The sequence below is a fragment of the Pithys albifrons genome, chromosome 6 (genome assembly GCF_047495875.1).
Source record: "Pithys albifrons albifrons isolate INPA30051 chromosome 6, PitAlb_v1, whole genome shotgun sequence".
NCBI classification, from domain to species: Eukaryota; Metazoa; Chordata; class Aves; order Passeriformes; family Thamnophilidae; genus Pithys; species Pithys albifrons.
The window spans coordinates 46,197,349-46,214,586 of NC_092463.1; the positions used below are offsets into that span (position 1 = coordinate 46,197,349).

The 17,238-nt window shown below is 37.9% G+C and overlaps 1 protein-coding gene across 5 annotated transcripts in view; it reads right to left on the reverse strand.

The window, feature by feature from the left end:
* Window positions 1-3,795: 3,795 nt before the first annotated feature.
* The window catches only part of PPP6R3 (protein phosphatase 6 regulatory subunit 3), a 55,959-nt gene continuing 42,516 nt past the window's right edge, over window positions 3,796-17,238 (reverse strand). For 3 of the 5 annotated variants that reach the window (XM_071558694.1, XM_071558691.1, XM_071558695.1), the window contains 7 exons: window positions 16,562-16,680; window positions 15,069-15,222; window positions 13,690-13,796; window positions 12,595-12,745; window positions 9,665-9,682; window positions 9,203-9,325; window positions 3,796-7,331 (listed from right to left, as the gene is read on the reverse strand). In XM_071558694.1, coding sequence (XP_071414795.1) covers window positions 7,280-7,331; window positions 9,203-9,325; window positions 9,665-9,682; window positions 12,595-12,745; window positions 13,690-13,796; window positions 15,069-15,222; window positions 16,562-16,680 — 724 coding nt within the window. In that variant the 3' untranslated portion in view covers window positions 3,796-7,279. The remainder of the gene's footprint in view (window positions 7,332-9,202; window positions 9,326-9,664; window positions 9,683-12,594; window positions 12,746-13,689; window positions 13,797-15,068; window positions 15,223-16,561; window positions 16,681-17,238) is intronic. The other 2 variants (XM_071558696.1, XM_071558693.1) reach the window with 1 other exon arrangement.

A 17,238-nucleotide genomic window follows, 5' to 3' on the forward strand; every position in this document is an offset into this window, starting at 1 on the left:
GAAATGTTAAAACAATTAAAAAGAGAAATTAAGAGCTTAAGAACCTCGAATTTCCTTCCCTACCTTCGAAGTTTGCAATTTACCTGCTTTCTTTCAAGCCAGTATCTTGACATTTGCAACTGATTATCTTTACACTGGACTGTTGCCTACCTATAACCTTTTTTCACATCCACGAGCATGAACATTCTTGCTCCTAATAAATATGTTTCAGTGTAACTAGATCATGTAGTTTCTGTGTCACACCACCCCAACATTGCTCTTTTTATTCCTTTCCAAACACTTGGCACCAAAATGCATTTAGAAGTATCAGCTACTCCTCTCACTGAGGGAAGGTGTTATTCATTCAGCACATAGCCTATGCTTAGTCCTACAAGGAAAGGATGTTGAAGAATAGCTTAAATGGAAGAGCACCAAACACCTACAGGGTGCAAATGCCAGCCTCACATAACCACTGATCTGCACCTGGTTTTACAGCCAAAGTCCTTCTCTCAGTTACTCCATTCTGTTGTAACTAGAGACTCCCACTTGGACATGCCTTACCATAGGAAGAACACTGCCTCAGAGCTGGGTCATCTGCAAAGCCCTTTCTGGGCAGCCTAGTCATGTGACACTGAGATGGTTAGGGACCGGTCATGCACGCACTGTCTATAGTCACTGTTCCTGGACTTAATGCAAAGACACAAGCAATTTGCTCCTTTAACAGAGACCAGGAAGCTCCTAAAGAGTAGCAGGTAACCAGCCAGGTGAATTTATTTCCTTTGGACTGTTTTCAGGATGTACTAGGCCACTCCTTAGAGCAGCTGAAAGCTTGTTCCACCACACCTTACCTTTCTCAGCCAGGGTGTTATGATGCTTTACACATGGGCAACATCAGATGCAAAGCTGCAGCCAACCTGTGAGTGTTCTTGACAACACACTGTTCTTGGCAATAGTTGCTGAAGCAGATAGACCTCACTACTGTATGGGAAAGAATTTAGTGCAGAACAGATTTACAGCACACACTTTGGCTTACACTTTTGGCTGAACTGGACAGTAGCAATTCAATGATCACAAATATAAACTATTGCCTGGGAAGTTATAAACATATTAGCAAAAAGTCTCAAATATATCAAGTAGCTGGACTATGAGAAAATCAGAGAAATGGATGCCTAAGGACTTTAGTGAATATTTTGTAGATTTTTGGGATTGTATGGATTTTCCTAGGCTGCTCTCACATCAAGCGGTATTAGAAGTTACTAAAACTCTTCCTCATAGATTCGTGAGCTTTCTCATGCCCTGCCAAGGTCATGTTTGTGAGAAACCACCTGTAGATAGAGTGAAGACAAAACAGAAGGCAGCCTGGAGGCTCTGGAACTTCTCCAAGGGGCAGTTTTGAAGACCCCTATGGGTGGGGCACAGAGGGAAATGAGAAGCATGGTTAGTTATATGTATCTCATATGTAATTGCTGGAGAGGTTCCAAAAGCCATGACATCCCTGGTCACGGGTGCACATGTCTGTGTGCAGACCTCAGGTGTGCCTTGAAAGCTTTCAATAAAGGTATACCATCTGTCTTTCTCCATTATTATTGTTTCTGAGTGTCTATTTCCACAGGAACTTAGGCAACAGGCAACAAAATCATCTGACAAATGCTGAAGTTTGCCTCAGAAACCAGGGGCACCAGTTCTCCTCCCATTAAGATACATTCAGTCTGACAGCATCTACATATGCAGAGACAGGAGCCTGAAATGCTTCAGAACGGGCTGTACCATATACACAAGTATCTCTTCCTCCTAGTACTCTACAGTTGAGTGCACTTTGCAAATGCCCCATGGGTACGGCAGCTAGCCATGGTAAGACAAGACACCCCACACACTGATGTGTATGCACACAGGTGTGAAACTATATTCACTTATAGTTTAATTAATAATTGTCCTAAGTGTTTGGACACAGCAATCAGCATGAATTATGTGTGAATCATGTAACAATTGATACAACTGATTGAAACAATTGGTTGAAACAATTTCATTTATCAGGAAGTCACCCACCACGTCCCAAGTTCAGCAACCTCAGAGTACTTCAAACCAAACATGAACAGTACCAGCACTAAGAAGTGGCATGCTTCCTCAGCCCCACTATCTCTTCAAACTACTTTAGTCTGAAAGGACTAGAGGAACAACAGGATTGCAGTCCCATGAATATCTTGTAGTTGCTGCTTACTCCCTTTTCTCACCAGTATGCACAGTTCACTATGGCTCCCTCCAAAGCAGAGCCCTTGCCACCTGAAAGCAGACTCCAGGATAGTTTAGCAGGCACTACAGAAGAACAAGCCTTTTTATCAAATACAGCATTAATAACAACTGTTTCTATAAAGATACAGGAAGAAAGGTGCTGCGGAGAACTCCCAACAACAAAAGAAACAAGGTCACTTGAGTTCCAGCAGAATCAGGAGGCTAATCTTTGCAATCTCGTGCCTCTGTCTGATACAAGAATAAGCAGAAGACAATCAACTCCTTTATTTGGAAAAATAGCAAAGGATTTTCCCAACACTTAATTCTGTTTGGTGTAAGGAAAAGCAGGTTTTACTTGCAATGTGTGCAGTCAGGCTTCAGTGTCCTGGCAAAAGAACCAGGTTAGTGCATTACCCAAAGTGAAATTGTGACAACCTTTGACAGATAATTGGTGTATAAGTGAGGAATGGAAGAACGCTTCCAGTTAAGAAAGACAGGAAAGCAGCACACAGTGGAGTTCAAAAGCAGATCCAACAGATTTATAACAGGCCCAGGTTCCAACTGGAAAAATGAAGTATGTCTGTTAGTTCCTTGAAAATAAATCACCAATTTAATCACTAATTATTATCCACACATCAAAGTAAGCAGATAACCAGATAAACTTTCCCTGTACAAATGGGTGAACTGAGTCTCATGAGACATGAGGGATAAAATCTACTCAACCACAGCTAGGCAAGATTTAGTTTTCTTACTGTACGCCAACAAACAATTATGATCTAAAATAGTCTTCAGAATCCATGTTTTGAGACACAGGGAACACAAACCACAGGAAAGCACCCACACTACACACACCTCTGAGATCCAGAATGAGAAGGGGAAATGCTTCTTCTGTAGAATGCCCCAGAATCAGAATTACAGCATTTAAGCTATGGCCAGGAAAATAAACTAAAGGGATCCTACCTCATTTTGTAAGGTATTGACTGATTTAGAGAAGATAAAAATACAGAAAAAGTTCCCCTCTTCAATCAAAAAATATGCAAACACTAAGCCCAGACTCATCTGAGAGAAATTCTGAAAGACACTAATAGCAAAACACAAGGTAAAGTTCAGGTCTCGTTACTGCTTCAGCTTGTGGCAGAAGAATAAGTAGCACAGATTTCCCTGAGAAATCATAAGGAGAAGTGTGATTACATACAAGTCATTAACCAAGCCTAAACACTGCGCAAATCACAAGCCTGGAACAATTTGAAACAAACAGCTAAGCAAGGTGTAAGCAAGTTCAAAATATTTTGTGAACCATCCTAGCTAAAGCAGACAGGAAGTTGCCTCTATTTTTCTGCTAAAAATACTTTTTTTTAAAAAAATTATTGCCTTAGTCTTCCTCCATGCTTTAACCTTACATGTTCAAACAAGAATGAAATGGAAGGATGCCAAATCCTTACCTGTTAGCAAGTAAGATGCAGAAACTAAAAGACAAATATTAAAAACTTTACCAAAAAAAGGTTTGTTGCTGCTGCAATAACTGCCATTTTCCACCATGGTTTGGGAAACAATACACTTTTATAATGAAACTCAAAACACTTATACTACACTCAAGAAAGCACTATTTATTCTGAGACAGTCTGAAGTTATTGTCTATTGATAGAGCCAGTTATATACAGAAAATACTTCCTGATATAACTGTTTAAGACATATGTCAGAAAACAAAATAACCTCCAAGGAAAGTAACTCTAATTTAAACAGGCAGGTAAGTTTATAATGAATGACAGTAACAAACTGATTCATCTCCCTCACAAGTCTTTCATAACTCTTTAGCGGATTTCACACAAAGAATGCATGTCACAATAGGTTTCCACAGAACTACGCAGATGACAACACAGAATTCAATATTTTCAAGAGGTAGATACAAGACTTAAGAGGTGCAAAAATGTAGACTTCTGCCAAGAGCATGGTCACACTGAATTGCATGTGCAATGACAATCAGATTTTTTCAACTACCCTATTGTCTTCTCAGTGACTGCGTTGTCAACTCACTGAACAGGGTGAATGCCTGCTCAATCAACAGCAAAGTTAGTCAAGATGATGGCTTCTACTTTTACTGAAATGGAGTAATCTTGCTATAAATCTAGTACAGGGCTTACAACTAAAATTAATGGATTAGCTGGGCAAGAAAGCATGATTCATCTACTACTTGCCAGGTGTGAAGAGGCAATGAGATACTGCATATATTACTGGTCTAGCCACTTTCAAAACACACTCCTGCTTGAGCAAAGATCCTTTACCAGCGAAGTCCTGAGGGTTAAATCCATTGCCCTTTGATATCCACTGACATCACTGTTCTCCTTAGTTTGAAGTGACCGAGTCTTCGCCAATTTCGACGAGCACTGTGAATGTGGCAGTGTATAAACCCTTGAAATTAAGATTGTTTCTTAGCAATTGCTGCTAAATACACTGTAGGAACTCAAACCTGTACAAAGGTATTACTCTTTAGTACATGTTGCAAATGCATTAGAATACCTTTTCATAAAGAAGACTTAAATTCCGTTGCACGCAAGACAAAGTGGATTGAACAGGATGGGTAAACAGCCCCTCAGGATTCTCCCAGTGTTCAAACCTTTGTAAGGCTACATGAGCAGCACATCAACAGCAGAGTTGATAAAAGACGGCAGAAGGGGTGTACATGTATGTGTGTACACACACTCATACACCCTGTCCATCACCCCCAAACACCTCCAAAGCTTTCCCTTCAAGTTCAGGATTCCTTGTACAAATACTAGTGTGTAAAATGCACCCTACATTTCCTCAAAACAAGCTCAGAATACATCAAATCTCACCTTCCACAGAAACTATTAAAATCAACAATAAACAGTAACAAAGAACCCTCAAATCAGCTTTAGGTAATTCAACCTAGTTTCTTTCTAATGCACCCTTTAGTTAGACAGCAAACTACAATGAAGGGTGAATTCCACTCAGCACTTCCCACATCTCCACTCAGCTGATAGCACTTATCAGAAATGGAGGGGGGACAGAAAATAGGTTTCAATTTTTAAGCTCAATGTGAACTGGATAGTGGACTGATAAGACAGCTGATTAGCAGAAGGATAAACACTAGAAGACTGCTGAAACTGCAGGCAACAGGGCTGAAATTCAGTTTCAACTACTATGTTCTCCAGCTTTCATGGCTATGTAGAGCCAGATAAATCAACTTGATAGCAAGGGACAAACAGCTCCATTGGAAAGTACAAAAGTTTTACTCCTTACAAGCATCAAACTTATGTAAACCAACATGTTGCTGACCTGTATTTGGAATTTCTACTTGACTGCAATTCATGTGTTGAAATGAGCAGTTTTGTTTCCAGAACCACTTGTTCAAGAACAGTTCAGAATGTGACAAGAGGACACCTCCCAACTTTAAAGCTAACATACAAAACGTTTTTGGTCAAACTCACCTGGAAGTAATTCCTAACTGAAAAAGAAACAGCTTAGAAAGTGACTGGATTTCATCATTTATGAAATACAAATAAAAGGGCCACCATAGTTATCAATTTCATCTATGATATTGTGGGGTTTCCCCTCAATTTTTACACAACTGATCAGTCTGTAAAAATTTCCAATGATGAGTGAACTGAACTTTCCAGAAAATCCAAGAGAGAAAGCAATAAGGGCAATGACATACACATGGGGCTTTTTTATTTCTGTATGCAATGTAATGTTTAGGCACGTTGCTTGGGACGCCTTCTAAAATAAATCATTGGCCATTGTTTAGAGTATCCTTTTGGCTTTAAATACTGGTCAGGAAAACAAATGATGTAAAAAATAAATGGATATTACAGAAACAAAAATGGATTTGCATCTAAAAGTGCAGGAGTATGTTAACCCTTTCACCAGACAATGTGGCAATATACAGTATATTGCTTCTGTTTGTTTGAGAAGGCTGTTGGATTTTTACACTGACATAGAAAATTATAAATTACACAGAATTAGTTTCCATAATCACTATATATATACACAAACCAGCTGTGAAAAAACTGGTTTAGAACATACAAATGAAAGCTTCACACAGATCAGTACAGTGAAATTAACAATTAACATGCTCTGCTGCCAAAATTTGTATTAAAAACACTATTTACTTTTAAAATGCATGTACTGTAATTACATTAGCAGCACGGGCATTTCATGTTCTTGACTTGTCTAAAAGGATTATAGCGTTTTAAATACGCAGATTGTTCTGAAATGTTCCATTGTATAATGCTTGGTATTAAACTAAATCTGGGTGAACTGTTTAAAAGGCAGGTGAACCACTTAAACACAACAAGCCATGTGCACTCCAAATATTCTAGTGTTTCACCTGTAAGGTTTTGTTTCAAGCAAACTAGACTTAACAGAACATATGGCTTTACAGTAACATCAATTTGTCAACTAAGCTGTTGCAATAAATACTTAAAATCTCTACCAATAGACTTACATTTTTTGATCTGTTTTGAACACAGAAAACAATTACCAATTAAAAAACTTGTTGTAAAATGTTGAACACCAAAAAATTCTTATTTAAATCACTTTTGTAAGCTAAAACAACCAAAATAACATTTATAGGGCATTTCAGTTTCAGAAAAAACATGAATTTTCTTTTTCTTTTTTACAAGGTGAAAAATGTAAGAAAACTGCTAAATACTTTGGTCACACTAATCGTCAAATAGTTATGTCTCAAATACATTAGATTTTTGTATTCACTTTTTTTATAAAACTATTCTTACAGCCATTTTAACTATAGTAACACTACTGTCATCATTACATGGGTAGCAGGATCTTATTTCACAGGCCCCCCATTATTTAGAACAATACAATATAAACATACGCAAAAATTATTGGTATTTTTCAATGTGCAATATTTTTACACTTATGAATTTCTGTACAATGTCTTAAAATCTAGAATATAAATGTTGCTGGTCCTGATTCCTTGCGAAATTAGTGCAGCAGTGACTGGCTTCAACAGGGTCTAGATGAAATCTTCAAGAAACAAACACCTGGACATCAGTTCTTCCTCTTCAGCCAAGGTAGCAGACATCACATATCATACAGGGCCATTAACAGATGCCTCTCCTAAATGGGTGTGTTGATCAGTCCTAAGAAGCCAAAAAAAGATGTAAGTATACAACAGAAGTTCATAAGAATTCAGGTAGGTACAATAAAAATAAAACCAAAAAACCAACCCCAGATCATGTGTAGCATAATTCATGAGTTGAAAAGAGGAAACATGCTAATAAGATCCTCATCCCATTTATCTTCTGCAGTCTTTACTGCCTAATTAAGCATACCACTCAATTAACTGAGCACACCACTGAAGTGTCTGATCTTCATTAACAGGTATGCTAAGTAGTCTCTGAGATATCGCTGAGAGAATCACTAATAAAAAGCACATTCCTGATCTCCTGATACTTATTCAAATCTTATTCTGCAAGGCAAAATGTGATACCAGGAGACACAACAGAAAAACAACAGCATCTTATAAAACTACTTTAGTTACTAATCTAATCTATGAAAAGCCATTTTACAAACACTTTGAATGACAGTCCATTAGGATGAAAAGTTCAGGAAGCACAGAGGAAAACAAGAAGCAAACCTAAAAAAGGGAATATAGTAACAGTATATACACATCTAGATAGAGAAGTTTACTGTAACATAGGCTCAGTTGCTCTGGACTAGCACAAAGAGATCAAATCAGTGCATGAAAATGTTAAAAATATGCAAGCAACAAGGGCAAAAAAAAAATCTCAACTTCCATTCATTGCAAGTCTACAGAATACATTTGAAGATTCCCTAAAAGATTGCAAATACTGCTTGAAACCACAGAGGAGAAAAGTTACCTGTAACTCCTGTTCTCTGATGGTGGACATCACATAGAAACCACTCTGGGGTCCGTGCTCTACATGCACATGACCAGCAGGAGCCCCCTAGCTAAGTCTTTGGCTGCTAAGCTACAAAAACACTTTTTTAAAGACATATGTACATATTAGAAAAGAGACAGCACTAGACAAAAGCAAACATTTTAGAGAAACCTGGAAGGTAAGAAACAAGTGCTGCATGGACAGAAGTGTGACAGTCTGCATGACAGTCACTGGTCCAGGACAGAACTGGGCTCCCAGCAGACATTACTCCTGCTCGCCCCTGCCAGAGACCCAGCTAGGGGACACCTTCCACTAGTCATACATACATGGAGCCCCAAAAGCACAACTTTGAAACTTATACTGTGCTTATGAGGATCTACTGCGACAGCCACCTTTAGAGAAAGTACTGAGCTTTGATGAAGCTACATGGTTTCAATGAAAGTAGTTCCTTGAGACTTCCTGCAATGCAAAAGCAACCCAACAAACTGCTAGCTCTGAGAGCCCTCTGTTGGTTTAGACAAGCATCTTTGCTCAAAAAGTAATTACCCAGTACCCAAAGACTTCTTCCCTACATTTTAATGCTTATCGGCATCAAAAAAATATGGTCTTGATAAGGACAATACCTCCAGAAGAGGCTGTGAGAGAGTTTTTGGGTTTCCCACTTCAACAGGGTTTCCCACTGTTTTTTTCCTGATTAGAATCCACTTCTTGATGAAGTTCGAGATTTATGTAGAGCAGAAAGTTAGTAGAAAGGAGCTAGTCACATACTGGCTCATAAACAAGTCTGAAAAAAGACTAAATTTTTCAAACATGCTTACATCTTTTTAGCCTGCATACAGCATAATCAGAACATGCAGTAGAGTTCTGTGCATCAATTCACTATTCTAACTTGAAAATATTGTCACAAAACAGAATGGGGATATTTACAACTCCCTGCAAGACAAATACATTTTGATGACTCAAGAGTCTTAGAATCAACAGAAAGTGTAACTTTTAAAAATTATGTAAGTACACATTTAGACTGAGCTAAACTCACTCTCTTTAGGTCAATCCCATCAGAAAAACAAGCTGCTATTTAGAAGATTGAAAGCCTCCTTGTGTGCAGTTACCTCTGTTCTGGACTGCTGTTAGTAGGCTGAGGAGCTGAAGGGACCTCTTCTGCAACCTCTGCATTCTCTTCTACTACATATTTACAAGAAGCATCCTGCGAGGTAGACAATTTTCCTTCCTCACTTAAAAAAAGAACAAAAAGTAAAAAAGAAAACAGTAGTAATTTAATTTATTTACTTTAATGTTTACTTATAGAGAATTTCAGGCAACAAGAGAAAACAGAGACGGGTCCATATTTCACATGCAAATGGATTTTAAGTTATGATTGAAAAATGAAGATCAAGCACATGGCTCTAGACTTCACAAACACCTAATGATGCACTGGTGTTTACATCCATTAAAATCTGACTGGATAAAATGGCAGGACACAGTTATTGAAAATAAGATCAGAAAGAAAATAAGGAATGTGCATGATGCCTGAAGTGGGAACAATCACAGCCATGATCCTTGACTATACATACCGATAGGATTTCAACACTCTGAAGCCAGAAGTATGCAAAAATGGAAGAAAGTATAAAAGAAATTCAAGATTCCCTCAGAAACTGGCATTAATAAAATGTGCCCATGAAACATATTAGCAGAACTATTAACTCATTACCATCTTAGATATTAAACTGTCTAATAACTCCACAGTGAATATGATACATGGGTTACATGACTGCAGCCCAATCTATTTCACAAATTTCCTCTTGGAGACAAAATCAAAGTTCAGTGAAAAAGCAGTACACTCACACTATATAAGACATTACTATGTAAGCAGGAAGCCCCAGAAGTCATTAGCAAACAAAGCTTCTGTTTTGCCTCTAAACCAAAGCTTTTCTGCCTCTCTATTCCACCCTCTTCCACCTCAGTCACACCATTATGAGTGTACTGAAATACAAATTTGACCATATATACCTGCAAGAGAGAGTTATAAGGTAGCTCTGAAGTAGACACAAACATCAATCTTATACCTCTGTGGCAACAAATCTATTTATGCAAGAAGTGTCAATCTCCTCTGTTGGTTTTCTTCCTATTCTCACAGTTCTCCTTTCCACGGATCCTTTAAATTTCAATGAATCCTTCTCTTTCCTCCTTCTATCTGCAGAGCCTGTAAAAATACTGTCTTTTGCATTGCAATCTCTCATCAAGTTTTCCCCAACTAATCTGCCCATCTCATTTGTCTTGATACTGCTTGTATTAATTCCAAATAAAATACTTGTCACCATCACCATCACAAGTGGTGTCCTAATTTTTTTACTTTTAAAGAGGTAGTCTCTGCTAGCATTCTTCCTTCCCATTCTTCATTCTGAACTAAGTTCAGAAGTCACACTTTTGTCCTTTGCAGCTTTCCACAAATTCACTACTGTGCTTATAATGTTCCTCCTCCCCTCAACACTGACTTCAATATCATCAATTTTCTACTGACAGAAATCTAGATAAAGCTGAAGTCTGGAAGCATCCACTTTGCCAGGTGAACAGGCCAGAGTAGGACCTCCTCTCATTACTCTAATTGTCCCTTAATCTAGACTTTACCCAGCATACTGATTCAAAAAAGCCACTTGAGCATTGCTCAGTATGAGGCCACACTTCTCTATCAGAGTAGAACAGTCTCGGTATTTAAGACCTCATCTTTGAGCCCCCTTCTATGTTTCCTTAACATTTCTTTTCCAAATCAGGATCCCGGAGTCCCCATTGCTGGAAGTTTTAAAGAAGCAATTGGACAGAGTGCCAGATAATCTCATCTGGGCTCCATTTCCCACAAAAGACTGGACCAGATAATCTTTCAAGGTCCCTTCTGACCTGGGCAATTCTATGATATTGCCTCCCTTTGCACCTCTATGCCCTTTTAACTACAGTTCAACCAGGTAATTCCATGAAGGCAGGCAGGAACTCCCACCACATGCTGTCTCCTCATATTAGTTTTTGCACCAGTATAAGAAGTCACAGAACTTCAAAGCGCATGTGAGCTAAAGCACTTTGAGGAGAAGTTTAAAGACACCATGGATAAATAGATCAAACTATAACTATCTAACATCTAAGAGTGAAGACCATATAAACACATTCTCCAAAACACAGAATAAAATGAACAGCAGATGCATCATTTATCATTCGATCAGCAAGGCCTATGGTTTCATGTCACATCAGTCTGCACAAAGTCCCAATACTTCTCTAAACTGGTTTGGTTCAATTCCTCCATCAATGCCATTCGATTTATAATCACTGTGCAGTCATAAATGCTCCCTCCTCTGTACTGAAAAACATCCAAAGTTAAGTCAATCAGATAATCAAAACGATGGAAGCAAGAGTGAACGGAAGCTGCTATATTTCAAGTTCTATTCATTTTGGATGGTTCAGGAATTATCTACTACCACTAACAGGACAAAGTAAAATTCATTGAAATGACAGGCAATTTAAGGTCTAACACTGGAAAAGCTTTTTCTACTTAAGTCAAACAGTTGGACTTTTTTAAGAAACTTGAAAGACAAACAATTTCTTTTCAATATTTAAAGCTAGAAGAGGGACAGATACTAGGAAGTTATTCTAAAAGAATGACAAGAGGATTGTGGGTCAAAATGCTAGAAGTATGCTCCAATTATTTTAAGATCAAGGTGGAGGCAGGACACACCAGCTTCAATTAATAAAGGCAAAACTTTTGCAGGTCAGACTGTAGTCTCTGATTCCCTACATAAGTATTAGCTACTAAATAAAAAACACTTTATCAATAATCTAAAATCACAAGACGTTAGTAGATGGGATTAAGTAGACAAAACTGAAATGTGCTTTATTCTCATAAAAGGATCAAAATGCTGGTATATGTAATATAGAATTTAATCATATTGTAAGACACTTACTCCTGAATCATGCACCTGGTATCAGAAGATACCAAATTCTAGGAGTTGTTCTTCTGGTTATTCTAGAATTCTATGTGCCACCTATAGTCCAGAACAGATTCAACACCATCATGCATAACCCCAACAGTGATCACCCCAAGTGTCTGATGAGCTGCTCTCAAGAGCAGTGCCCAGCTGGCCTTCAACTTCTGTCCTCCATCCTTCTGGATGAGAAGAATGAAATTCCAATCCAAATGTAAGAATTCTGTGCAAAATTTAAAAAGCTTCGTTCTGATATGAAATTAAGAACTGTACACGAAAAACGCACAATAATGTGCATCAGGGTCAAAAGTTGAGTCAGTCTTCCACTAATAACCTTCCACTGAAACTAAGGCTTGATAAACAAAGTTGTATGTTACAGTAACTAAGTAGAAGTAAAATTTCAAAACCATTACTTTGATTGGTTTCTAGGTAAAGCCTCGGGAATTACCACATACAAAGAACTCTTTTCTAAGGACAGTGTTCCATCAGCAGTGTTTACTTCACAAAGTGGGAACACAGTAAATAGGTATTCTTACCTTTTGAAAACAGCCGTTTCAGTTTTAGCATCTACAGTTAGGCTCAGTGTCTCCTTCATGCTGCCATTCATGACTGTTTCAGTTACCTTGTCTGCATTTTCTGCATCATCCTCTCCATCAGAGCTGGCCTCCATAGCAACACTTCCTGGAGCTACAAGTATAAACAGTAGTAGTTTACTACATGGCTAGCTATGTTTCTATTTCATAAGCAAGCATGTAAGCCAATATAACCAGAACAGTATTTCTGCAATTTTGTTCACTTCTTGAATTCTTCTTTAGAGTCACCTTTCTGCAAGTGCCACACACAGATATAGAGAGCATAAGTACTACTTACAGATGGCTTAAGAAAAAGCCAGTCTGTAACTTTTTTTTTCATTTTACAAGCCACGTTAGTGATTGAGACTGACAATGGTTACTGCAACAGGTTTGCCTAAACAAGACTTCAGTAGGATTACGCTGAAGAGTTATTTTTCTGTACAGTCAAATTCATGAAACAAGTCCACACAGCACAAATTTGACACAGACAAGCCTTTGGAAAGTCCAGTCTCCCTGAACTTCTCATCTGCACTTTTTGTTCTGCCTGTTAATGATATATAACTTTAAAAGTTCATTAAAATATTTTTGTCCTTTAACCAGTTTATATACATAGAACAAAAAATTAGTGTGTGCATAGTGAAGATGGCTTGGAAATGAATGAGCAGGAAGGAGAAATTTGAACACATTGAGGCTACTGCCCTATTGCCACACAGGACAAGACTGGAGGCTCCCACTCTTCTTGGGCATCAGCTCAGCTAAGTGCTGACAGAGGTGAGAGGATTCCCTGACAGAACAAACTTTGCTTCTTTGTAATGCATTTCTGTTTGTGATATGTAGGTTTTTTAGAGGTAACATTAACAGTGCCTCATGTTTTAAATTGGAAATCTATTTTAAGTAGTTCAGAAACTCTTTGAAAGGTAACTTTCATTACCAGGCAGAATAACATCAGAACCAGAGAAGAGACCTCTGGAAACCTAAAATTTTAAAGTTCAGGGAGATGTTTCTCAGGTACAACTCCTACAATTCAGCAATCTCCATTTGTGCCTGCAGCATACTTACTCTCCAGCTGTGCTGCAATAGCAGTTACATTTGCACTCAAGGGATCGCCTGGGTCTGTGTTTGTTTCCATTTCCACGGGAGAATTACTTCTTAAGGAATCTTTTGAGCTTCAAATACAGTAAAAAAGCTTTAGAAACATATCTGAATAGCAGAATGAAGTGTTCTTAAAACAGTATTAGTTCTCAATCAAAGCTGTAAGGCCTAGAACTCCAGTGAAACTAAAAGACAGCAAATTTGTTTGCAGGACTCTTGGAGAGACATGCTAAATAGAAGTTTAGTATCACACAATCCACCAGAACTGAGCTGGGGATGTTGGATGGTCCTTTTATTTTTACTTGTTTGATTTGGTTAGATTATAAGTAATAGTGAAATATTTTTAACTGATTTTTTAAATGCACTCTTTGCAACTTGAAAGATGGTTCTCTGTTGAGACTGCCAATGCAGTCATCCTTCACTACAAAACTGATTCCACTACATAACCGTATATTCAGTACAGCTACAAGTCTTTCATTCTTAAGGAACTCAAAAGACAAGATTTGGCCACTTGAAAAACTTTTCTAACCAGTAATGTGGCAACTCCAGGTCTTCTTTTTCTAAACCCTTAATTTGGTTACCAATTTACCTGCCTCAAGCATGAAAAAATACACTGTTTCATGCTGGAAAAATCATACTTTTGTATCTGAGCTGTTTAAACGCCCAGAGAGAAAATCAAAAATCAAATGTAGAAAAGCAAAGTCTTCTGATTTGAGAAGAAATCAGTTCCTGACTGCTAATATTTGGCAACTCAAAATTTACATCTACATGATTAGGTACGTACACAAGACTTCAGTTACTTTTTGTGCAGAGTTTAATCCAAGAAAGAACAGCATTATCTCCACTGTTGTCAAAATAGTGCAGAACTTGCCTACCCCAGTTGTCACAACTGCTCAGCTACATAAATTTCAAAAAAACCAAAAGCAAACTTCCCCACCTCCAAAAAACCAAACACTCAAACCTATTTTCTTTTTAGCATCCATAGAACAGAATCATCATAGATATTTTATGACCTTTACATTCAACAGTTCACTGTCAACCCTTCAGTATGTTCAAGCTACACTAAAAAATAAAGAATAAAAGTACAGTTCACATTTTGGTCAGAGACCAATATTAAAGGACCCAAATGTTCATAAAAACCCTTAAACAATGACACCAATATTCACCCATCCTACAAAAGCCTGCTATGAGGTAGATCATACAAAGACATGCTGTTAGAATGCATGGGACCCTTTGGACACTTTCCATCCACTTCAAATTCCACCAGAACATCATCAACACAGGCTTGTGTAGAGTTGGACACCCCAAGGAAACCAAACTTTACCCTGAATAACTAACTTTCTTACCTCAAAGAGGATGTGAAGTCAGAAAATGAAGCCCAGCCAGTTTCTTTTGCTGGCACAGGTGCTTCAGTACTCCACACACCAGACCCAACAGAATCCAGACTAGCACCATGTGCAGTCTCCATTGGTACATCAAAATTTGCTGACCAGTTAGGTGCTGAAAAACCATCAAGAAGTTCATTAGGAACAAATTTAAATAAAGATCATGAATGCACATAAGCCTAACAACACTGATTCTCTGCACATTCCAAAAAGAGAAAGCAAAATTTCTAAAAAGGCTTCAAAGGACATGCAGAAAAATCCTCTATTATCCTGTTAAAAAATGGATGCATTCCCTAAAAGGAAAATTCTGCTAGTAAGGCAGAATTTTAAGATCAGTAACTTGGAGTACTCTGCTAAAAAAAGATAAAGTTTATCTGAAGAACAAACCTACTAAATCATACTAGATCACAAGTATAACCCCACTTTATTCTTTAACATCGACATGTTACCATTTTTCAAAACTAATTTGTATAATAACAAAAATCTGAAGAGTTTTCCCTTTTTCAATTTCCTTAAATAATTTCTCATGCACTAACACCACTGCTAAGTTTCAGAAAAGTTTAAGTCTTTTTACAACTTAAAATATTTATTGGTATTATAAATTTTGGAGCAACTGTGACTTAATAGCATCTAATTTAGGATAGGTCAATTCAAAATACTTCACCTACCCAAGGGAAACATGTTTTTCATTAACACTTACATACAAAAAAACAGGCTGAAAAGGAAGCTCTGACTAGCAATTAGAAATTCCAACCCAGGCAGATATGGGAGGAGACCCACATGGATCAAAACTTGTTTGACACACAGATGCCAACGACACCAATCTGACAAAAGAAAAGAAAACCCTTAACTTTTCCTTCTATTTTCATTTAATTCCTTACAGTCTAGATAAACACAGGGCTTTTACCTACAGACACTGCCAATTTAACTAAAGCCAGTTTAGTCCTGATGTGAATGTGAAAACTTTTCAAACAACTACACCAGTTAAGACTCCACGTAAGAGTCTCCTGATGTGCACCTTTCATTCACATATGAAACCAGAACAATGCAAATCCACTTAGATTCTGTGGGAAATCTTTTCGAAGAGCATTGTTAGATGAAAAGTTGGTCTGAAAGGCTTCCAATAAAAACCACCGTCTTTCAGGTTTGGAGATTAACGATCTATTAGTTTTGAATTCAGTATTTCGGAATCAGTACACTTAATCCTTCCCTTTCTGATTACTCTTCTTTTTTCCCCTCCTGAAGACCGGCAACATGAATATTAAAAGCAGTAAGTAATTCAAGACATGTAAGGAATTCAAACTTCCCAATATTTGCATGCCCAGTTGCAAGTGGGAAAGACTACTTAAGACAGTTGGAATAAAAACAGTAAAGAAGGAAACTCCTACAAAATCAGACTGCTGTATCTAACAATTCTCTATAACCCAGAGCAGTAGGGAAAAAAAGCTACATACGTTCACTTAAGTCTACTTCCATTTTGTCCTCTGTATTGGTGTGTGATTCAAACAAGTCTTGTTTAGTTCCATCCTCTTCTTCAGAATCTGTACTTTCTTCACTGTCTGTACTGCCCGAACTTCAAAGACAAAGAGACATTTTAAATTCTGCTTTTAGTATCATACCCTGGGCAGTATGAAATACTGGAGTGTTTGAGGCTGAAGAGAATTACCACAACAATTTTTTCTGACAGATTACCTGAGGTATAATTTTTACCTATTAGTATCCCTCTCATTTCTCTCTCAAAAAACCCCAAGGTTTAAGATTTTTCACTTGATCACATAAAGAGGCTTTCAACAGGTACTGAAGGAGGCTGCACAGCCCTGAGCTTTGAGGACCAGATGCCCCTTCCCCTCAATCCATCTTTCTCTTCAATGCATTTTCCTCTGTCCAGAACCACACTGTGGAGAGGACAGGCCAGTGCACAGAGCTGTGGAGCTGGGCTGCCTCATTTGAGGCAAAAGTGGCTAAGCAGGTTTAAAAGGAGAGGGAAAAAACAAGCAGCAGGAAAGAAAAGAAACAACAAGAAAACCAACAAAAAAACAACAAATAACCCCCAAACAAACAATAAAAGCCCAAATCCCCCACCTGCCTCCCCCAAGAAAACAACAAAAAAAACAAGGTACAAAGGCTGAAG